This window comes from Enoplosus armatus, chromosome 11 (assembly GCF_043641665.1).
Source record: "Enoplosus armatus isolate fEnoArm2 chromosome 11, fEnoArm2.hap1, whole genome shotgun sequence".
Classification (NCBI taxonomy): domain Eukaryota; kingdom Metazoa; phylum Chordata; class Actinopteri; order Centrarchiformes; family Enoplosidae; genus Enoplosus; species Enoplosus armatus.
Window position 1 is genome coordinate 13,609,816 of NC_092190.1, and position 25,258 is coordinate 13,635,073.

General features: G+C 39.9%; 1 protein-coding gene across 1 annotated transcript; it reads left to right on the plus strand.

Moving 5' to 3' along the window:
- Window positions 1–203: 203 nt before the first annotated feature.
- On the plus strand, window positions 204–24,039 carry fign (fidgetin). The gene is made up of 2 exons (XM_070915275.1): window positions 204–420; window positions 21,803–24,039. The coding sequence occupies exon 2, from the start codon at window positions 21,811–21,813 to the stop codon at window positions 24,037–24,039; it is 2,229 nt and encodes a 742-aa protein (XP_070771376.1). The 5' UTR covers window positions 204–420; window positions 21,803–21,810.
- Window positions 24,040–25,258: the final 1,219 nt, after the last annotated feature.

The following is a 25,258-nucleotide window of genomic DNA, read 5'->3' on the forward strand; positions in this document are numbered from 1 at the left end:
AACCTCAGTCTGTGCCAAGCGGTGCAGATAGGCTCTACAGTACATGCCAGAAGAAGGCAGTCCCCTGCAGAGCGTGCAGACAGTACAATTAAACTGTTAATGCGTCAAACAGCCTTCAGCAGAATCTTGTCATGATAGGCCACTTGTGAACTGCTGCCTATTAAGGCTGATTCCCTTTGAATTTGGCTCCCGCCGCAGAGAACATGCGCAGTGTGCAGCGTGCCGCCTTCAGTCAGTGGAGCAGCTGTCCAGGGTTTGGAATTCCAACATGGCAGAGGCTGTGGTCAGTCTTCCCCCTCACTAACTTGGAATGGTTTCAAATCGCGAGCAGCCGCGCTTAACCTCCGCGAGCCATTCATCTGCACCGCTCACCGGATCGATGGTGCTATAAACCCCGACGCTGCCCTGTCACCTACACAGGTAAGCCTTATCCTGTCTATCGGTGATGTTGACAATTAAAAAGAGAAACGGAGCAGGCAGCAGCAGCAGCCACCCCCCCCCCCCCCTCCCCCTCCCTCTGCACGCGCAAACGCTCGCTGGGAGACAGTCGCGCATCACAGAACAGCGCAGTCTGTGTTCAGTCACTCCGCGTTCTCCGAGGCAAAATTACTTGTCATCGCTTCAGCAAACGCAAAATAAAGGCTGTGAAGTTCCGGGATTAGACCGAGTTCGCAATGAATGTTTCACTGTCCGCAGTTTGAGGAGATGGTTACACATACGGCTTGAATAACTTTCCTGCAACGAGAAGTTTTTTTGCATGTCAGCCTGAATAAAACTTGCCGCGATAACCGTAGGCGGGAGGTTAATAGATGGGATGTCATTGCGCTCTTAGTGGGACAACTGCTGGCAAGTAATCTATTTTAAAAGTAAAGGGAGGGGGGTGAGGGGAGGAGGGGGGGGCATCACGCTGGTTTAGCCTCTTCCTCTAATAGGCGGCATGAAAAATGTGTGTTTTCTGTCATCTACAGTCTCTCACATGCTCCCTATCCTCTTGTTTCAACTCGCGCATGAAGTGACAGGCTGCAGTCGTGCCTGTGCGGCTCTCGCGTCAACGTCCAGGGCTTTTTTCCGGTGTTTTTTCTTTTTCTTTTTCTTAAATGTTACTGGCATGTTCCGTTTTCCTCGGGTTGCGTCGTCCTTTATTGCACGGCCTTAATGAGTACCTGAGGAGAGAACAAGGGACCGTGCGTTTTTTTAAGTTGTGAAATCCGATAGCTGAGGAAGAAAGTGCCTGTAATGAGAAGCAACCTTTGGAATTCCTCCTCGTGAAAATTCCGACTCTGCTGTTTTTCCCTCTCCTCTTGTTTTTAGGCTTGAAGACATGATCACTAGCACCAGTATTTATGGTATGTTCATTTTGTAATTTATCATTAATATTATTGTTATTGCTTCATATTTGTCATATTTGAAAAGAGGCTGTTGTTGCAGTGCTGTATTTTTTTTTCTTTGTGCATGTTTGGTTCATCTTCAAAAGTTTTGTGCTTTAATTCAGGTTATAATAATAAATGAGCATAGTCCATAGATAAGGGCACATTATAATTTCATACAAATGGCATTATCAGTTGGGTTCAAAGTATCTTGTGGAGGTGAAACTATTTGCTCCCATTTTAATTTGGTTTGGTTTCTGTTACTGATATTCTTCACGTGCAGTTTAACTTGTTTCTGTCTCGTTGCACTGCTTTAATATTTTTGCATGCATAACTCTTAACAATGTGATTATTTTGCCTAACAGACAGTGGATGTGAATTTATCCAGAAGGGTTGCAAAATATTTCATTAAGAGATCAAATTTCAAAGCCACTTATTTATAACAGTTTCTTTGTGTGGAGACACAGTCTGCTGTTATTTAATTATTTAGCCATAAATTAAATATTTGCCCTTTAAAGAATTTAGAGAAGATATTCTCATGACAGCTTTAAAGAATGTCCTTTATTTTAAAATGTATGACATGGCTGTAGCTCAGGATTTCTTGTAAATGTGGAGAGAATGATTAGTGAAATGTCTGTTGTTTATATGGAGACTGCATAGGACAATACAATTAGTGTCACAATTATCTTACATCACAAATGTGCTACATCTTATGTTCAGTAATTAATAGTATGAAGTAGACTGAAAAGTAAATAGTACAACAGAAATACTTGTAATACAACAATGCGATAATATATTGACGATCTTATTATTGTATATTTGTCAAACATCATATGTGATATAAACAGACTTTCAGGAAAACTCACACTTGGCCTTGTTTTTCATATAGTTTCATATTGGAAGTTCTCATGTGCTTTCTTATTTAGTTGTCACACTCTATAACAACTCACCAGTGAAACTAAATCAGATTTGCTCCCAAATGAGTTCAAAGGCACCGTCAGAAATAGCTGTTATTCATGTTCCAGTGGAAATGGTTTATGACAGGCCAGTAAATGGATCTGAGCAGGGATACAAAGTCAGGAGGAGAAGTAACAAGTTGTGTGCTGTCTCTCTTTTGCAAAACACGTTGTCCTGCGTGAACCTTTCCCACCTCCATAGAACAATTTACTTAATTGTGTTCACACATTTCATTTGCATGTTTTGCTCTGAGAGTGAAATTAACATCATCAGCAGTGAGCTGAAGTATGTTTTCATTCCTCTTCAAAAATAACAGCGTTGCAGCGTCCGTCACTCAGTGGGAAAAAAATAATTTACATTACTAACACATTCATTATGTTTGAGTGTTTGGTTGTAATGTGTTTTTGTAAAGTGGGTATTACATTTGTTGGTCAGATTTTTGTGTTTCATATTTAGACCCCCCAAATGCATGTGTGGTGGGTATTTTTATTAGAAAAGATTAAATTTAATTTGAGCTGCTGAGATATGGATACTGAAGTGGATGGCAAATAGTTTGGAGGAATAAGTTTTATTTAAATTTACATCTTCAGCAATCTGAAATACCCTGTGCAATCTGTTAAATGTACCATTTTATATTTGGAACTACATAACTCAATTCAGAACCTCTAAAACTCACAATCATATATTTTCTTGCTGCTGTATGTTCACATCCAATTTTAGTGGAAGTTATGGTTTAAATATATGGTATAAGAGTAGGTTTATCTTTCAAAATTACAGTCAATCATCTTGCATTTATGGAATCATTCTCTCAGATCTCTCGTCTTAAATATCCTAATTATCAAGCTCAACCTGAGGATATTCATCAGAGTTCAAACCCTGGAAGGGTTCCATGTCTGGTCTCCTGCAGCGTGTTAGGTGATTCTTGCAGGTCCTTACTTAACCCCAGACACCTCCGGTGTGCATGGAAAGAAGCTGACAGCTCTGTTTATTTCTGGTAGGATAGCACTTATGATAGCAATCTAAGCTGTTGCTTGACATGAATCTCTGAGATGAATTTGACGACAGATGCTGACCCTCCTGTTTTCATCACCCTCTTTGCTGAATGTCACACATGTTCACACTTTTAAGAGGGACTGTAAATAATAACATGAAGTTGTGTGAAGTCAACTCAATAATTGCATACACCTATTTCCCAGTGACACGAGGATATAGAAGTGTACTCGTTATATTTAGTTGTGCTGTATTGACAAAGGAATTGCTTTCAGATGGTGGGCAAAGCAAAGGTTTTCCTCAGTCAGTGCACTTAAAACTTGTTTAATGTAGTCTGATGAATCTTTAAAAAAAAAAAAATGAATTTCCAAAGTAATTTCGAAATGTCTAAATCTTATCTCTCAAAGATATTTATTTTTGTGTACTAACTGCACCACATACATGAAATTAGGTTTCCAGAAATTCAGTGTGTTTTCTACTGTTATGATTATTATTACATACAGTGAATATATGTGCTGTATGTATATCTTTGATTTGTTGTTAAGTTACTTAATCACAGTTGCACCCCAGAACACAAACGCAAACAAAAACAAATCTTCGGCATGCATCTTACATTAATCTTTGACCTGATAGTGTCTGTGTGAAGCAATGCAGCCGCTCTAAATGTTCTGCCCATAATCTGAACACTATTTGCGATCACTATTATTGACAGCACAACTTAAACCATTACTACAGGGAAGCGCTATGTGACAGGACCGGCACCGTGTATATGTGCACTAATGATGACAATTAAAGCCTGCTCCAGAATACCTTGAGCCGACTCTGTGCAAACACCCGCTGGGATGTCTGCAACGCCGCTGTAAATTGATGAAATATTTATCTTTACAGACGGATCTATTTGTCAGTAACTACAAGAGATCCCATTCAGCCCTTTGACTATACTGTATGAGATCAGTGCAGGATTGTCATCTTTAAGCAAATATGTTAAGCGGTGTCTTTCCTGCTTTTCATATAAAAAGCGAGGGAGTCCCCAATGGAGTAAGACGCCAGCAGAAGGGACAAAAAAACTCCAATCTTTCTTCTAAGTATTTTCTACATGTTCCTCCCTCCCTTCCTCCCTCCCCTCTCTTTCTCTCTTCCTCTGTTCGTCTCCCTCCCTTGTATCCACATCTCTGTCGTTTCCCTCATGGCAGCTTGCTATGTTATCTTTGTGTGTTTCTTTCTATGCTGACAATTCTCGCAGTGATCTAAGTTGGACTGCATTAGAAAGTGGAGGCAGCTGTCTGTTGCTATACTGAGGGACGTGTTTGCTCTACTGCAAAGATGAAGGACCATGAATCCTTGACATCCTCCCTTTCTCTCCCCTCCTCCTCCTCCTCCTCCTCCTACCATCTCATTTAGACACAGCGACTGTCTGCTCAGACTTGGGGTTTTTTTTCTCTGAGTGACAGCATATGGCATAGACATTTTCTAAAATGCATGTGCCTACCATTGGCTGCTTGTACTTACCCTTCATATGTCTCCTAGCTACAGGCCTGTCATGTTATTTTATTCCTCTAATTCAAACAAAATACTCACGGTTTAATTTAGTTTAACAGATTCTAGCAGATAAAAACAACACAGGTTGCTTGTTAGGAACCAAGTGGATATTTACTGTTCCACTGCCACCTGTAATGCAAATCGCTCCATAGATTTCTCTAAATGTTTTTAAGGATTATGTGTCTTTATATGTGATCGTGTGTGTGCATGTACTGTATGTGTGTGTGCGTGTGTGTGTGTGTGTGTGTGTGTGTGTGTGTGTGCATGCCGGTCTGCCAGTCTGTTTCTCTTTGTGCATGTTTGAGCCAGTTTGAGGGTGAACACAACGCCTTGTTCTCTTTCAATTTCTTTATATTTAAGAAACTAATCTTTCCCACGCCCATCCTATGATGTTATTATGATCCATACCATCATGCACAATGTGCTTATAGAGCTTAGGGTTCTCTAAATGACTGATTCTAACACGCTCATAAGTCATGCTGTAGGGCTGGTTTATTCAGGCCATATATTCCAGGCATATCATTTACACAGAGTGTTGCATTTGTTGCCTTAAACTCCTCATTTCCAACACATTGAAACAGAGGCTTTGTTTCATCTCCTTCATATGAGGTGTCTCTGCACTCATAAGGAGACGAGGCAGCTCTGAGCCTGTTGGGGATTGGCTAGAATAGACAATCCCCAGGTGTACTAAACTAGGTTTAGCACTAAGGCTTTTAATCTGGACTTGTAGGAGATTCATGTGCATTCATAGATTTGCCTCTGTAATTATCATACCCCCAGTGGCAGCCAGAGACGTTTGCCTAAATCACTGATGTCCTCATTACACTGTTTACATTTTAATTAGACATGCAAAATTCTTGATTTTTTTTTAGTGGCCAAAAAGATTGGAGATTTCCCTATCTTTAGTTCAGCAAAGATAGACAATGCCTAGTGTTGCATAGCCGTAAATTGATGTCTTCTAATAGTGTGTGCAGCTCACGAAGAGAATTATAATTTCCCCAAGCACCAAACTCCAGGTCTGAAAAGTGAAGCCAATGCGGAAGTGCCTTAAACCTGCATTCCCTCTAATGGCCAACAGAAGGTGACTGCAAAAGTCCGATTGTCTATGAGAAAATGACTCTACTTCTCACTTGATTTATTACCTCAGCAAACATTTTCCTAATGAGTTTATGGTCTCAATTGCTAGTTTCACATCTTCTTCAATACAATATAATGTTCATTTTGTAAATTATGGTCCCATTTAGATAATAAAGCAGGGTGTGCTTTAAGGCGTGGTTCCCTTGTGAAGTCACTTCTACGGCAACCTGTCAATCAGGATAGAGGCATAGCAATGTGTATCCACCCTCTCATCCAAATACGGTCACTTCTGGCTCCAAAAAAACAAGAAGGCAACGGCCAAACTCGAGGCTTCAAAACGGTAGTCCACAAACCAATGGGTGAAGTCACGGTGGCTGCGTCCACTTCTTTTATACAGTCTATGAATTTCTCACAGTTCTTGGCTTGTTAATGTCGCCTTCTTTACATCCCTTTAAACTGATTTATAATGTAGTATTGCAGCTGAGAGCATAATTCGTTGGTTGCTTTATGAGCAAAGGCTGAATGGAGTGGCAGTGGACAGCTCTAGGACGATAGTATAAACATGTTATTCATGCATAAGAAATCATACAACATTAAGTCCTTATGGCTGAATCTACTTCCATATTTTTAAGTGATGTCTTTGGCCAGATTATTTACTGTTACTCTCAGGCAGTGAATATCCAGCCCTCAAGGACTATGATTAACAAAATCTACAATGCCATGACTTTTAAAAATAGCTGGCACTTTGAGCCGTCATTGTGTGCCTGAGTACTGTTGCTTATCATTGAATAACCTTGGTGAAGAGAGGTGTTTTTCCTATCCTTCTTTCAAGGTGTTTTTAAAAAAAAAATGTATTGCATGCTGTTGGGGAGTTTCGTATTGTGAGAGAGCAGCAAGCCTTTCACAAGAGGATGAGAGAAAACTCAATATTTTGCTGTATTGAAATTCCTCTTGTGTTCTCACAAAACAGTGTCTGACTAATCTGGCAATCGAGGCCGCCATTCTCCAGTTGCTAGACTGAAAACCCAGGCAACTAGAGAACCTTTAAGTACTTTTTCCACCACACCACCTTTGCCAGATTCATTCTAAGAACTTGAAATGTACTTTTTTATGAATTCAAACTGTCAAATTTGTCTTGATGCTGACCTGCCTTAATCAATATAACCCCTTAATTATGATAACACCAAGAGACTGTGATCCCACTGCTTTGATTCTACAAAACTGTAGCGCGTTCTAAATTTAATAAGAGATAAAATATGTGACTGTAAGAACAAAATTAGAATTTGAATAAATTTGTCTCGGCATGTCATCCATTTTATTTTGTCATTGTATGACAGTATAATAGTGTTATAATTCATATATTGAAATACATGCTTGAATTAACTCAGCTGTTTATTTTCAAGAGCATGCAAGGATTTGCTTTGAATATAAAAGTTAATCTTTTGACTGTTTTTCATTGTCCCATTCATCACATCGCACGCTAATTGCCTCAAATTGATATTTGAGACAATTAGCTAAAACGATGATCAGACGAGATGTGAGCTATCAGTGTTTTGGGGGGTTTTTCTGCAAAAGTTCTCAGCGATTCATTCATCCTCCGTGGAGTCGGGTGGCTGACAGGTTGGCATTGTGCCAGGTGCTGGCAGAGGGAGCCTTGAGTGCCAGGGACGGGAGAGGATGGGTTGAGGTCTGCTTGTTGGTGTGGAGAAGAGGGGGGGGGGGGGGGGGATGAACGGTGGGGAGGAGAGGGAAGAGGGGATGGAGGGGTGAGCATACGCTGCCATAGAGGTTTAAGGTGTCAGGCTGCGGCAAGGCAGCGGGTGTCTGCAGTGACTCTGTGACGTGACCACAGCAGCATGCGCAGAAGTGAGGCAGGGCAGTGATGTTATTGTTGTTATAGTGCCCAGCTTATTAAGGTGTGAGGCAATGTGCTAGTTAACTGCACAAACCACAAATAGCCTTTTGTTTTCTTCAAGGTAGCTGTTGAGAATGGAGGTGAAGCTGTGACTGATCAGCTGCTCTCAAGAGTTGCTGTATGCAGAAATAATTAAATATGAAACAATGAGAAAATGTTTGTCTTTTGATTCCTGGTAGATTAATGCACGTAGACAATTTAAATTCATAATGCTGTTTCTTTTTTTTTCTTTTCCTTCCCAACAACTTGAGTCTGTGTAAGTGAATAGTCACTGAAGTCTTGTTGTCTGGCGTGTGGCCTATTTGACAGTCTCTCTTGGAGTCCATACGGAATTAGATTAATTTAAATCAGAAAAATAAGAGTGCAAGAAAAAAAAAAGAAGAGCGTTCAAGAGTTCAGCATCATCACGGAGCTTTATGAGGGCTGACACTTCTTTTGTGTTCATTATCAGGAAATCACCTCAGGGAGTTGTGTTGACTTTGCATGGTCTAAAATAGCTGTTACAGTGGACCGCCCCACGCTCGCTCTCGCTCACTTCCACTCCAAGTATCTGGGGAGGCAAGGTGGAAATACCAAACGAAGGTTTCACTGAGAAAAGCTAAACATAGTTCAAACTCCCACTTTAGCAAAGGAAATCAAGCCATTTGTCTAGGATGTGGTGTGCACTGAACAAAAGCTCATGTTCTGTTTGTAAAGAATCCAGCGTGAAATCTACTATTGCATCTGCAGAAATAAGAAGCGTTTTTTGCTGGCTTTTTGTTGGCTTGTTGCCGCCAGCTCAGTTTGCCTACACATAATTTCTTGCAGTCTATTTTTACTCTAATGCTCTCCTGATTTAAAGGAAAATGTATTAACACTATGTCATTGTTGGCATCAATAGGCCTGCGCACGGTTTATAGCAGCATTTCTATACTGTACAGAAGAATAGTAGATTCATTTACTTGGAGCGTGATGTTTCTGCAGTCCAAACCCTGACTGCATCGCCTCTCCCACATCTTTAAATGGATCCCATGAGTCTCCAGCTCTGTTGTTTCCATTATTCATTTCAAAACTTCCATGTAGCATGGAGAGGCTAGAGGGGTGAAAAATTATTTTGTGTCTGAAAAAAATTTGATGTAGAGCAAAGTCACTGCTTTATGCAAAGTGTGCCATGCCTTGGGAGCATGTGAGCTGGTGCACTGTAGGAGGAGTGAGTGCTTGGGCAAGGGACGGACTGTATGTGTGTGTGTGTGTGTGTGTGTGTGTGCGCGTCTGCGTGTTCCTGTCAGTCTGTCAGCTAGGCCTAATGTGGCTCCCTAGAGGTACCTGGGGGAGACCCATCTAGCACCCAGTCAGCCTCTGCTGGCGGCCAAGTGGTGACAACGGGTTCCCACAGAGAGAGGAAGTGTCATACTATGTATGTAAACTACTGACAGATGACTGGAGACATGTGGCCTGTAGACACTGGGCCTGAAAGTAAAGCAGTTTTGCCTCTTTGACTTCCTTTCTCTCTTCCCACTTGAGACTTCAGAGAGTGAGCGTCGGGCTTCACAACGGCACGGAATACATTGACAACAAGTCAAAGATGCGAATATAAAGGATGCAAATCATTTGGCATGAAAAGACACATGCTATGCGCAAAAGGTTTTGTTTGCCTTTGAAAGACCGTAGCAAAGGAGTGAGGAGTTTTTCGTGTGCGGAGCTTCAGGCAGCTTTTCTAGGCCACAGGTCATGTGGGTCAGTGTTACACTCCCTGCAGCCTCACTTCAACCCTCGGTCTGGAAATAGAACATGCAACGTCACCCAGCCAGGAGGGAGGTAGATTCCAGACCTCAGTGGCCACAGGCTGCACATGTGGAATCTGCTCGTGTAGATGACCCCAAATGTTTGAAACTCAGAATGCTCCCAGTAGGATATTGTTATTTCATGCATACCCAAATGAGCAAGGCTGTACGAATTGCCTTGTACAAAGCGGGCCGGACTCTTCACTGTCGGCTGTTCACAATTCATCAAGGGAACTCTCACACTAGCCAGCGGCAGATTTATTTAACAGTATGCACATAAACTGTAAGAGAGGCAAAACATAACAAACTGAGGAGTAGTTGTTTTTAATTGCATATTTCAGCCAGCAGCCCATTTGCCTACTTTCCTTTTTTAAGCCTTCATTGAAATGGATGGAAACTTGGCACCATGGGAGATACACATTCAACCAGTGTGCAGTGAAGAATCAAGCAAGCTTTCTTAATGACTTCATCCAAGCCTTGCAATCACAGGCCATGAAGCACCTCTACTATTAGGCTTATTACTATTTTTGGCACAAAAAGCAGTTAAAAATCTTTTTTAGCTTTACAGCAACAGATTTTTTAATAGTGTATGACTAAATTCAAACTATAACTCTAGTTTGTATGTAACATATACCGTATTCCTGTTGTGAAAAATGTGAAGTGGATGTTAATACTGTAGTCGTTCTAGTAGCTGTTTTTTTGTAGTGGTTTATATTCACATTGTAATGGCCATAAATCAAATTTAGGTTTTGGAAAAAGGTTTTGCAGAAAGAACAGACAGTGAAATATGACTTAACACAATAAATAATTAATAATTAAAACAATAAATCACATGACATGAAAACACACTAAAATTAATTATTTCCCAGTGCATACTCATACACTCACACTAATGTTACCTGGACATAGAGGCAAGGAGCCAATAGATCGATAGGGTGTGATGTAAGGTCACCAATCAGAGCTACATGCAAACTTAAATTGAAAGACACAATATAAGTTATATTGTGTCTTTCACAATGTGTCTTTGTGTACATTTTGCTACTTGTTTAATTCTACAGAAGATTTTTATTCTTGATTTTTGCAGATATAATACTATAACAGAGACAATTCAAGAGAGATTAATTCAAATATTCAAGGTATAGTAGAGAAACCTGCATTAAACATTTGATCAGTATTTGATAATTAGACTCCAGTATGATCGCAGTATTGTGTGTGTAGTAACATATAAGCATTTGTGTGTTGTGATAGTGAACACCTGGCCCTTTTCCTAATAGTGACCGTTTGAGAGAACGCGAGCTGTACGTAAGTGACACCTCCTGCTTTCCATCCAGGGGAGTAAAATCTATCAGCACTGATGAGTTCGTGCTCTATCAAATATATCCGTGCCAAGCTGTTTATTGTGAGCTCCAGTTGTGCTATTGTGCTATTCTCTAGTCCGTGTGGTGCAAAGAGCCAATTCACATTTGAGCATTGGGTGACCCTGGGTTGTTTATATTGATGAGTGGGATTTGTTTCTTAATAGAATTGTGTCTAATTAATTAGCTTTTAATTGGTTGAACTCTGAACATGCAAATGCAGCACAATGTAGAACAATCAGTACTTTAAACTGCATAAAGAACCACATATTGAGGTTGACTAATGAAATGTGGGAAATGTGTTTGTTGTGTCTGTTTATTTTTTTATTTCTTGTTTTGCGGCGTGAAAATTCACTTCTTCCAAATTTACCTGAGGAATGGATTTGTAACACCAGAAAGGTGTTGGTTAAACAAACACAATGTGGAAATATTTGAAATTCCTACCTCTCAATTTCTACTAATGATCTAATTTATTTTTCACAATTGCTTTGTGCCACAGATTAACCTTTTTTCCCTTCATTTCATAATCTGTTAAGGAATACTCTGGAATAATTTTCATTTCATTTCATTTGCTTTCTTGTCTCATCTCTATCAAAGCGCTGAATTCTTTTAAGGCTGCCACTCTCTCATCCACACACACCGACAGCTTTCATTCAGAACCTCCATTTGCCATTTATACAGATTACACTACTGAAACAATTACACTGTTGCCCTGCTACAGTTTAAGCCATTCACAGAGAAGAGAAATATTTGTAAAGAATTTATATTTTCTAATGTTTAATTTGCTAATGATATATATATTTCCAGTGTAGAATATTTTGTTTGGCCCAGTAGTGACCACAGTCAGCTCCTGCTTTTGAATGGTAAATTTTTAGAACAAGAAGGTTAGTCGATTTAGGTAATGCTATGGAGAGTATGCTAGCCTTTTACCATGTTTCATTTTGTGCCTTTGAAGTTTGCAAGTGTTTCAGTAAATGGTTGGAGAACAAAGACTGCAGTTTTATTAGAGCTGATCAGAGCCATTTTCAAGAAAAATAGATGGAGCCAGATTACATTACATACATAACAAGGATACAAAGAACACGGAAATATGGAATAATATGGAATTGTGGAGTGTATTATTCTGCTATTAGCATATGCAAAATACGTGCAAAAATGCATTTCCACATATTCATTTTTAATAAGTCACACCCTTACTCTCATGTTATGTGTATATAAAAAAGCCTTACGATCACAGAGCACAGTAACATGAGTTTAGATATCAGGTGGAAATGGTTGTTTTGTCTTTTTCCCTACCAAATCCCAACACTTTCCCTCTGCCTTGGGACATTTATGTGAAAAAGCATTCTGTGCAGCAGCTTCTGACACAACTTGTAACAGTCACTGTCACAAATATCACAATGATACACATGTACATTGTCCTCAGCGAAAGGAAACACAGCAGGTTCACTCAGTATCTCTGCAGTCAGCCAACAGGTGATTTGTTCTCCGCACATTATCTCATCTAACTGAATAAGCTTGGAGTTCATTCTAGTTGTGTCTCTTTCTATTTATTAAATACTTAAGTGATTGGTGAATGCTGGAAGGAGCATACTACTCATAATAAATGCCTCACTTAGCATACTAGTTCCTATTCTTGTACCATTACAAAGGTGCCATTAAGTGTTGGAACGAGCAGGTACAGAATAGCATTCACTTTAAAACTACCTCAAGGAAAATTTAAGAACATATCAGGATTCAAAGATTCATTTTAATGTTTTTGATTGCAATATTTTTTGTCACATACATAGAAAACTTAGTAATATTTAATTCAGCCTTTTTACTTTAAACAAACTTACTTTTAAAAGCGAATGCTGTAATTCAGCTGCATGGTACTGCACTGACCGTGCCACCTTAGCTCTTAGAAGCCATTGTTTGCCAGTGGGCGAACCAATCTCCTAGACAGCTCTTTCCTTGTAAAAGTTCCCTTTTATGGCTTCGCTTCTGCACTTCAGTAACTTTATTACAGTATAGCTGAGAGATTTCTATTTCATATTGACCTAAGATTGCTTCAGTTGTCTCATTTCACCTTTTGTCTGGCCTGTGTTGGAGAAGTGACCTTCTTTGAGACTTGCAGTCGATACCACAGAATGCTTCAGAATGCTTCAATGAAAAGCTGGCACTGGTCACAAACATCCCTTTTCTGTTCACGTGGGTATTTTCAATTAGAGTTCAATTTAAACTTTTAATCAGTTTAATGTGCTTTCGCTTTTGAACTCCGCAGGTGCATTTGCCTTAATTTCTGTCTTTCCTTTGGTTTTCCTCAGTTGGACAAAATGTCGGTCATCATGCAGGAAATATGAGTTAGCAGTGTTGTGTTCTGTGTGATGTTTCTGTCAGAGAGAAAACAATAGTAATTTTTTCATTGTATATATTGGTCTTTACCATCTGATCTGTGTTGCTATTCTTATTGCATATAAATGCTTGAATATTGGTGTATAGCGACAGACAGTTCTTTGTTAGTTATAGACTTTAAACAGAGGAGCATTTTCTCCGTGAAAGGTTGAAGTCGTGCCACTGGCTATGTAGCTAGCTGTTTGTCGAGGAAAAACAAAACTTTTTCATTCTGATTTGTGTCTCAAGATCACACTGTGAAAAATGAGATTTTCTTTTACAATGTGAATCCCCTCCTGTCTTTACCAGGTTAACATGGCTGTAAAGTCTGATGGTAATGGTTGGAAGCGTGAAGTAATCACAGTTGTGAATCGGACCAGTGAACAAGATAATCTGTTAATTTCCAATGGGGCTTGGTTGTTTATAAATCAGATGACTGGTTCCTGGAGCCATTAAACCACTGCCGTACAGTAAAAGTCAAAATGTGCTAAATGTAATAAAAAGAAATCCAGAAAATCCTGCCGAATTGCCTGTTTGCGGTTTTTTTTTTCCCTGCCGGCCTCTTTGATTGGAGTCTTCCTTGGGGTAACAGGACTTTGGGGAATGAAGATGTTAGTGAGTAGCTTTTGGTCAATGAGCCTTCATGTAGCGAGGTCACAATCTGCCTCTCTTCTCTTTTGAAGTGTGTAAGTGATCCCTTGAGAGGCAGAGTAGCCAAGTTCATAGAGGCTCGCAAAACCACTGCCTCTACTGTACAAGTTTCACCAAGTGCTCGAATTCAATGTCTGTGTTCTTTTAGCTAACAAGCCATTTGAGTATTCATCAGTATTATGCACTACAGAGCACTGTGAAGCCTGTCTCCTATAATTGTCTTACTTTTATTCAGTGTACAAGTTCTACTTGTGTGTGGAGAGTTTAGCATGTGTGTGGATTTAGCTATACTTAGGGTAGTAATGGAAGATGTAGCCTCGGGGGCCTCTTGTCCTGAAGAGTCATGGTTTAATTAGCATCACTGAGACAGAGAAATGACAGCTCAGAGAATCTCTCAAACTCACGATTTACTGTATTGCAGGGAAAAATGACAAATACATATTCCCCTCCAGCCAATAGTTTATCATTAGCTCAGAGCAAAACACCCATGGGACTTGAGAACATCAAGGGCATGTAACAAAGAATGCATTATGTTGTCAAACTGAAGTTTTCAACAGCTGTGCACATTCACTGAGAATCTCTGGCAAGATTTTCCATGTATGGTGTCAATCTTAATGGCAAGAGAAGTATGAACATCTTTTGCACGTTTGCCTACTCTGCCATAATACTGTCACTAACAACAACCAATCAGCTTTCTTTGAGTTTGTTTTGAAGCAACAAATCAATAAGTTATTATTATGCTGAGGAGGCTGCTCAACAGATAAGTCCAAATGTGTTACTGCACTGTGTAGAAAAAAAAATAGAAAAGATCGTAAGTAACAAGGAAACCATAAATGGTATTGTGTGTATGCTTTTGTGTTTTCATCACTTTGAGTACATAGAGAAAAGCAGCTGCACACGAATGTTTTCTTATTGTCAACAAATCCCATGAAAAGACCAAAGCCAATAGTTGTAATCGATCACTCAATACTTTTCCATGCCCTGTTTATGTCAGCCCCAAGCCCATCTGTTCTTCATACTGAAGATGTAAATCTTTAAATACAGGTAACAAATATGTCATTAAATTTTTTTTAAAAGGCTAAGTAGTTAAAAACTCTCTAGTTTTTAACAAAGATTTCTCAAACAGGATGAAATTTTGTTGGGGACTATTTTCAGCTGCCTGTTACTGTAATAGACATTTAGTGCTCTAGTGAGTATTTACAGCAGCAGGACGGTGTGTGTGTGTGGGACTGACTCAAAATAAACTACAGTGTCCACGTTCATTGTAAATGGCAACATCAACTTAAGGACCTACACAGCACACAGTCACATGTTTTATACTACCTCTTTCAAAGACAGACTTGCTTAACAGTCATTTAAAATCTAAAGAGGGCATTTTTACAGGCAATTATGAAATGATTTCTGAGTGGGAAAATTTACATCTTCTCATTACATTTCAGATGAATTATTCAAATCATCAACAGCCCCCTGCCCGCAAACAGTTTTATTCTGTTACAGCTGCTGTTAAAATAATGTGCTTCTCTGTAGATTCATGCATTTTTAGGACCTTTTAGAGTGACTGTATGAGGAGCAGGCTTTCTTGTTCTTTTTTTCATAACCACCATCTTGTGTAAATAGCAAGCACAAGACATGTATAACTTAAGCTGCAAGAGTACATTTACTGTAGCTGCAGATTAAACTGGTATTATACACTGAGGGTTTATACTGCAGTGAATTGTCTCCGTGGCATCATGGTGTTCAGTTTGGTCGCAGCTATATAGAGAGGAGTGGTGAGTTAATGAAGTAATGATTTTGACCATTCAAGTCACTTTAACCGTGAAACTGATTTCAGTCAGTCAGTTGTAGAGCTGCAACCTTTGTATTCTTTATTTTGTGGCTAGCGGGCGCTAGCAACTCCTACCAGTTGGTCAGGGTGCCTGCACAGAAGGGTGGGATCTGGTGGATAGCATTAACCTAACTACACGCTCCTCACCTAACCTGTTGCCAAACCCAGGTGTATTAGCAATAACAAAGCAGTGCATTTGAATTTAGAATATGGATAAAAAAGGAAAGGTAGACTTTCCGTATAGCACATCGAAAAGTCTACGAAATATAAAGACTATTATCAAACCATGAAGACAAAATCAAATATGGCTTTCATTGTATGATCATGTTAAGGATTAAATCCCAAATCAGATGTGTGCACACATATCCAAATTTACCATTGTTTGTAAACTTTGCCATAATATATTGTAATGACCACATTGATTATATATAAATATATATATATATATATATATATATATATATATATATGCAATTTATCCATGCCTCCACACTAATGCGTTGTCTGTACCAACTGAATTAGTCTGTGAGTTTGCACCAGAATTTCCATTCATTTCTTTGAATGCTGTGTTTCCTTCCTGCAACCGCAGCTGTTTTTTCAGGAGAAGCACATGTTGGATTGATCCAGTCCATGCATCATATTCTTTGCACATATCTGTCAAGATGTGTAACTCAACTCTGATAGAACAGAGACTGCTTGTGTCTAAAAAATAAATAAGCAAACAAAAGTTGTACATTTTCAGTGTGCACACCTTATTTATTATTACAGCACAACTTCCTTTAATACTTTAAAAAAGTTTGATTTGCCTTGTGACAAACAATTCAAACACTACAGTTTGTTTTTCTTTAATGTGTCCCCCAATATTTAGTTATAACACACACTGTCATATATCTGCTGCTAAAGAAAGTTGATTGATTAGGTTGTTAATCAGTCTGTCAACATAAAATGAACCAAACCCAAACTCCAATGTTGACAAATGGTCATTTAACACATAAAATATCAAACATTTGCTTCACATGTAAAGAACCACTGTCTTGTGTCCATATCACTTTATATTTAATACTTACTGTGCTGCCATGTGAACAAATGCACAATTTTTAACATAAATATTTCTGATTAACTTGAAATTATTTATGAACTAAGTGATAATAAAATACATAAATTATTTGTTAATTTGCAAGTTAATTAGGTTATTCAACTCATTTTAGTCATTTATCAAGTAAAATATGGCCCAGATATAGTTGCAGCCAATTTGCTGCTTGCTTTTATCAAATTCTTCATTGCTCAGTTAATACTTTTTTCTCATTGTCAGACTAAGTATGCAGGTTTTGTGCTCTTACAGGTTGTGATGAACATTTGTGATTATGTTTGACATTCCATTAACTATATGATTAATTACATTAATGAATGGACTGCTTGTCTGGATACACAAAATCTCACCATATCATCTAATATCAAATATTTGATCTACTCTTTTATCCGATATTTTCTCAGATTGGTCTAATCTTTTGTATTGTTAATCAATATATGGATAACCCTGTCATTTCAAGTTGTTTGAGGGGTGGCATTTTTTTCACTAATAGTAGTTAGTCATAAATACAGCAGATACACAGCATGTGAACAGGCAAATGTCAGTGACAGACTCTTAGATTTTTTTCACTCTGTTTCATCTAAAATATTCTGCTACACGCATCAGTGTGTCAGACATTCAGGACAGCTGCTTTAAAGAACTCATCTGTGTTTACTAAATTGAAGTGATAACAGCTCTGTCACTGTAGACTGTGTAACTCACTTTGCTTCGACACGTATCATTATGATTACAAAGACAGGTCCTGTCACAGGAAGTTGTCTGCCCGTCTGGCAGGTTAACTACAATAAACATACTGTAAGTGCGTGCTCGTACAGTCATTTTCCACCTTTTATGTTCGGATTAGTGTAGACTCCACTGGGATCGGTGGACTTTGATAGTGTGAAGACATGTAGTAATTTGCTGCCATGGGTGGTCAGACTGTGAAATGTATGGGCAGTAGCCCTGGAAAAGACAGTGACGGAGGAAGGCATATCTTTTCTAAATGAGGGGTTAAATGGCACCCTGCCGTCTAAAGATTGGAATTACTGCCACATGGAGCTCTAAATTGAGTTTAAATAGTCTTAACTTGATATGTGAGATGAATGGAGTCTGTAGCCATACCGATTACCGTTTCACATTGTATTAGAATGTTTTGCCCCACCCCTACTTAGAATATCTCTGCTGAATTTGAATATGAATATGAGCTTGTTTTTATTTATAAAAGTAATTACTGTCTGTCTGCAATATTTGCATGCTTGTCAAGTAGAGTGGTCTGTGTGCGCAGAATAAAAGCAAAAGCTCCCATAATTATGTTTACGTCCGGCGATGAAAATCCCAGGGTTGTAATGATCAGTAATTATAAATACTTTTCAGCATGTCTACTGCCTCAGCTGGGACTATTGTGTGGTGTGAAGTGCAGAGTTTGTGCAGCTTAATTATGACATTGTACATGACTAAATGTACCAGTCTGCTTGGGCTCTGCAAAACACTTCCAGTGTATAATCATGCTCAAGTCTGACTTTAAAGAGCTCATTACAGTTAGTTTTCTAAAGAGCGGCTTATTAAACACAGTTACCTAATAAGCATCTTTGGTGGTGCAAATTGGTAAAAATGGTAATGAGTCTGATTAGGCCACGTTTCAATTACGACAGCTTTCACTTCCCTCCCCCTCTCCCTCAACCCTCCCACCTTCCCCTCCCCCAAACCAAAAAAGAGGAAGGAAAGTCCAGCTCTTTATGCTTGGGAATCCTCCTGGAAGGCATTTTGCTCTCTCTCTCTCTCTCTCTCCTACACATACACTCACGCACACACAGAAAGAGGAAAAGAAAACCGCTCTGCCACCTCTGTGCTTCCTTTCAGCAGCACAGTAATGAATAGAGAATTGTGCAAGCGGCGGTCCAATTTACGCACTGGGAAATTGGATGGACAGAGTGGAGGCCCACTCTTGTTTGCTTAAAAACGTCCCAGGCTTCCAGATTAATAGTTCCCAAAAAGGTCAGAATCTCTGTTTCATCGGTGATGATCACTGAACCAGAAATTAAACACCATAGCGTAGCATAACGCCATGGCATCACATGTCAAATGCATTTCGACTACACTTGATCTTTTTTTTCAATAAGGGCGAGATCGTCTATGAAGTATACGATATATAACAGACATTTTAAGGACATTGCTTTTAATCACAGTGCTGATTCTACTGAATTTTATGTTGTTAAGACAAATATGTGTTTTCATTTAGATATGAGTCGACCTATAAGATAGAGACAGATAACTCTTCCTATATTACCATCGTCTCAGATCTATCAAGGACAATTATTCAGATCTATGAATTGACAAACACAATAGTCTAACAAAGGCTGTATTTGTTGGTGGCTGATCAGTGGAATTTGAGCTCAAGCCCCGAGGCTATCTGAAAACATTCCACTAATGGAGCGCTCTGTAATTATACCATTTCAAAGATAGACAAAGGAACCTGTGGATGTTGTATTTGAATTTCCAGGCAGGTGGAATAAAGGACAACGGTTTCCCGTTATACCGAAGTAGGAGATCATTATGCTAATGTACGGCATGTGTGTGTGAGCATTTGTGTCTATTTATGTTAGTGTTTATATACATATTTGTGTGTGGATGCATTTGCTATCCATTCCCTAACCTTTGTATGAACCAAACAATTTAAAGTCTAATTCTCGTTCAAATAGTATGCTTTGTAAACATCTTACGAAGACTGGTTGACGCACTGAATCATTTTACACTTGCACACTAGCACAACAACACAAATTAAATACAAATCCTCTGTGTAGGTTCTGTATCAATAGAATAGACTTGTTTTGCCTGTAGAAGAGAAAACGCTCCAGAAATCCAAATCTCAGGTTTTAAGTTATTTTCGATATAGAAAGTGAAAGTCTCAGTTTCTCAGTCTGTTTTTAGCAGTGTGCTGTATTTATATAATCATCTTGGATGGTTTCCATTTTATAAAATACCTGATACTCAGAGATCTCAAGTACACTTTGCGAGTAGCACTTCTTTGATTGTCCAAAGTGGCACATTGTTCAGAGAGGATTAAAAAGAGTCTAACTCAATAAACGGTGTGCAATTTTGTTATTGACAAAATGTGCCTTGAGTGTTAATGAACTCTACTGAATGATTTCACCAAAAACCATTATCCTGATCCTGATACACACTGCGGCGTCAGTAAATGCTGTGAATGGCTGAGATATTTTTGGCAGGCAGCACAGTGCTGGTTGCTATTGCCCAAATACTGTTTTGTCTGTTTTGAAGGGAACATTTTTCTCAGCAATAATGTGGAAAAAAATGTATATTCATGTTTGTTAAAAAGGTATTTTATTTTAGTAATAACAAGAGGGGAAAAAACATCAGGCGTGTATGACAGGCTGCACTGGAAAAATAATTTCCCACTTAAAAAGTCTTACTTTTGCATTTCACCCACCTACAAATAAAAAAAAAATAGCTTTCCTTGAATACAGTGGTGGACTGACACTTCAATGAATGGGTCTTCAGTGAGATTTTTAGTATTCTCAAGGGCGTCATTCATACATTTTCCCCAGTTCATACACATATCAAATAAATTTACATTAGATACATTTAGTTATTTTTGTAATTGTAGTTAGGTGTATAGTTTAGTATATTCCATATTTCATATTCTGTTTTCTGTAGGTTGTTGAACCTTTCTGTTCCAGCACAGTATGGCTACCATGTTTGTCTTCCCAGGTTTTTTTTTTTTTGCCTCTGGCTGTTTTTCTTAATCATTAGCTTGGATGGTTGACAACTATGTGAGCCATAGCATGGATCTCTTTGACTAAAACCTTGTAAATTAACACAATTAGTGCAGCATCATCCTGCTAATTAGCTCCTGGTGTCTAGTGTGGCGGGTGGGCAAATAGCTGGGAGGGAGTCAGAAGGGAATCTACAGACAAACACTGCGTTTGTAATCTGCCTCTGGACAGTGGCTGTTTGTTGCCTAAATCCTGTGATATGGACTTAACCTACTGAAGTATAAAGTATACCACTGCAGCGCCTGCTTAGCAAGGGCATGGACCATTGTATAAGTTTGGTTAAATGAATCTCCTCTCATATCTTCTTGTAGCTTTTGGTCAGATTAGTGTGGATGTTAGATGTGTGAGGCTCTGCACACTATCTCTGATTGTTTTGAGCTGTAGCCTCTTTAATAGTCTACATTCTTTGAGGGTATAGTACATCCTCCGATAATCCCAAGCAGAGTAAAAGATGACAGCATGTGTAAAAACTTGTATTTGCAGATTGACTTTAGGATTTAACTTGATTATTTATGTCATTCAAACCCTTAAGGCCATACAGAGAGGCTGAGAGAAGCTGCAGAGAAAAAGACAAGTGAAGCATGTTTTTTTTTTCCCTCCCTCACTCTGGGACTAGGAAGCAGTAGGCAGACTGGATGTGGATGTAATTCATGCTGGGCTGAGGGGTTTGTGTGATGAAAGCAACAGAGCGCTGCCAAGGAAGATTGCTTTGCTGCTCTCCTCCAAGCAGATTTGAAACTGTCTCAGAATGCCTCAGATGAAAGTTGGATTATAGACTGACCCGCAATGTCTGTGTCATTCTGCTCTGCGTTGGGTGGATTATACCACGCTAACCAGGTGTTGGGTCCCATATGTCTGTTTGTCATATGGTAGACATTTGGGCATTGTGGTGCAAGTGGTATTTAAAACATTTTCTGGAAGATAATATGGTAAACTCTTGCTTTTCCTTTGTAATTTTCCACCTTTTCTCCACCCAAGCAATTAGAAAAAACAGCAAGCTATTCATGGATTATGGAATTATTTACTATTTGATTATTATACAACAATTAGAATTATTATTTTAAATGATTATTAACCATGATTTAATGCTTGCCTTGACATATTTCTTCCTTATGCGGAATATCTAGGTCTAAAGATGCAGTGGACCCCAGAGCACACACAATGGGCAGAGCAACACTTTGACATCTCATCCACTACCCGCTCGCCAGCACACAAAGTAGAGGCCTACCGGGGGCACTTACAGCGAACGTACCAGTATGCGTGGGCAAATGATGACATCTCTGCACTGACTGCCTCCAATCTGCTCAAGAAATATGCAGAGAAGTACTCTGGGATCCTAGAGGGCCCAAATGAAAGAGCCCTGCTGTGTTCCTACTCTGATAGCACCACTGGACTCATGAATGGACGAAAGTCAGAGAATGAGTCCTGGCAGGAGGGGATTTACCCAATGAACTGTGCTCCAGATGTTATATCTGTGAGCAAAGCTGGAATGACAGCTGCCCTACCCCCTACAGATGTGTCGGCTAGCATAGGCAGCTCCCCAGGGGTGGCCAGCAGCTTGTCTGAGCCCAGCTATTCCAGCAGTAACTGTGGGAGCCACACCGCCACTACGCTCCACTCGGGCCTCCCCTCTCAGGAATATACTGCCAGCTACAACGGCTCCTACCTGCATTCTAGCTACAGCGGCCAGAGTACCCCAGCCCTCCCCTCCCCACACCCCTCTCCTTTGCACAGTGCTGGGCTCTTACAACCACCACCCCCACCTCCTCCCCCCGCCTTAGTGCCGAGCTACAACGCTGGGTCTCCAAACCTTCCCAACTACAATTATCCTCCAACAGGGTATCCTTCTCAGACTGCTGTTGGCCCTGGTTATAGCCCTGGGGGAGCACCTCCTCCTTCTGCTTATCTGCCGTCCGGCATTGCAGCTCCTACACCAATCCCTCCCTCCACACTGCCTGGCTACACCTACCAGTCCCATAATCATACACCAATCGCACCAACACCTTTGAATGGCAGCACATCCAACTCATTAAAACGAAAAGCTTTCTACATGAGCGGACATGGAGATATGGACTCTAGCTATGGCAATTTCAACTACAACCAACAGCGCTCGTCACAGAGCCCAATGTACAGAATAGCAGACAGCAGTGTCTCAGACGCAAACAGAGGCAATAGTTTTGACAGAAATGCTGAGGCATCGTCTCTAGCGTTTAAGCCAACCAAACAGCCAATGTCTTCTGATCAACAAAGAAAATTTATTATACACTCTGGCAGAGCACTAACTCCTCCATCCTATGGATCAACCAAAAGCTCTGTGGGTGATCTTCGAACTGGTGAGCCCTACAGTAAGTTTGGATCCCCCATCATGAGTGAGCAAACTGAAGAGCACAGACAGCACCTCTCTCACTCCCTAACTGGGCCTGACATTGGTACGGCTACCTCGTCCATCCATGCTGCAGAGGAACAACTGAAGAACAGTGACTCCAACCTGGTGGAGATGGTGACCACAGAAATCCTTCAGCAGGGCCCTCCAGTGGATTGGAGCGACATCGCGGGTCTGGATATGGCCAAAGCAGCCATCAAAGAGGAGATACTATGGCCCATTTTAAGGCCAGATATGTTTAGTGGACTTGCCACATTACCTCGGAGCCTCCTTTTATTTGGACCTCAGGGAACTGGTAGAACGCTGCTGGCCCACTGTATGGCCAGCCAACTGGGGGCTGCCTTCTTGCGACTCAGCAGCTCAGCTCTGGTGACCAAGTGGCTAGCAGAAGGGGACAAGATCATCCAGGCTTCTTTCCTGGTGGCCCGGTGTCGCCAGCCTGCGGTGGTGTTCATAAGAGAGGTGGACCTGCTGCTGTCAGCCCAGCTCAGTGAGGATAGCCCAGTGAATCGCCTCAAGGCTGAGCTCCTCATGCAGCTTGACAATATTCTGACCTCTGCTGAGGACCATGTCCTTGTGGTCTGCTCCACCAATAAGCCTGAAGAGATCCCAGAGTCCCTACGGAGGTACTTTACCAAGCGACTGCTCATCCCCTTGCCTGATGGGACAGCACGACACCAGATAATCAGCCAACTGCTCTCACAGCACAACTACTGTCTTAGTGACAAAGAGATGTCACTACTGGTTCAGAGGACAGAGGGCTTTTCAGGACTGGACGTGGCCCAGCTGTGTCAAGAGGCTGTGGTAGGTCCTCTCCATGGCATTCCTGGTACTGACCTGTCAACCATCCACCCCACTCAGATGCGACCGGTCTCCTACCAAGACTTTGACAATGTGTTTTGCAAATTCCAGCCCAGCATATCACAAAAAGAACTTGACATGTACACTGAGTGGAATAAAATGTTTGGTTGTACTCAATGAAAGAGACCCATCAAACACAATTTCTTTAAACCCAGTAGTTGAGTACAAATAAGTGTTTGGCCTTCAGTGAACAAGAAAAACAACAAACAGTGGTGACATGAACATAATATATACAGCAAAGGGATTGTCCTTGTAGGCTTTAGACAGAAGATGACAGTCTGGACATCACACATTGGTAAAAATTAATTAATGCTTTATATGGCTGACGGCGTGTGATCACTAACACTCAACGACTTGGAGAAGAAACCCCCAGTTTTTGTATATACATATATATATAAATATATATACATACTATTCTGCTGATCTTGAGATTTAGTTGCTATCAAGTGCCTGAGGTGGTGCTGTTTAAGTTTTTTTTTTCTTTTTGCCTCACAATCTTCATTGGTGACATGTGCTAATATAAAAAAAAAGCTTTAAAATGAGACAAAAAACTTGCTTTCTCTTTTCCATTAGAACAGTGTTTTACAGCTGTGTCTGTTTCGTGCTCTCTGTGAACAGTTGTGGTTAATTTGAGCTAAATTACATTTATTGGTATAATTACAGTTGGGCTTCATTGCCTTACACAGGTTTTATGTATGTGTAAATCCCTTAATTACAATAATACTGACATGCTTTTTTTTGCTGGAACAATGCATTTTGTTTTCTAGCAAACTCAAAGGTGAATTTGGTTGTTGTACTAGCCTCTCCACTACGGACGAAATTACAAAAAGAAGAACAATTATTTTACAATGTGACTTCAATCTAAACAATAAATTACTATGTAATTGCTGTTAAAATATTGTTACAGTAGTCATTCACAGTGTTTCACATAAATGTAAAATTCTACCATTATTTCTTTTGATGTTCTCTATGTGAAAACTCAGGAAAGTGATAATGATATGTATAGTACCTCATAAGCTTGTGTCGAAGCACTACACACTACAAGACCATTTGGCTTGCATTTGAAATTCCATCATCAAACCATGTAAGGCTATATAATACCTCAAAAAGCTCAAAAGTGAAATGAGAAAGTTCCTAAAATGAATGTATGAGTGTCATTCTGGTGTATTTACAAGACAAAAAAAGTAATTTGTTTGGGGTTCTTTACATCCTTTAGCTTGTGGTGATGCAGAGCTGAGAGAAATTCGAAAGGTGCAGACAAACATCTTGGGGTTGAGGAAGACAGCTGCCCCGAGCTATTTCATTCCATCCTGCTGCTGTTTTATCATTAATGAAACCT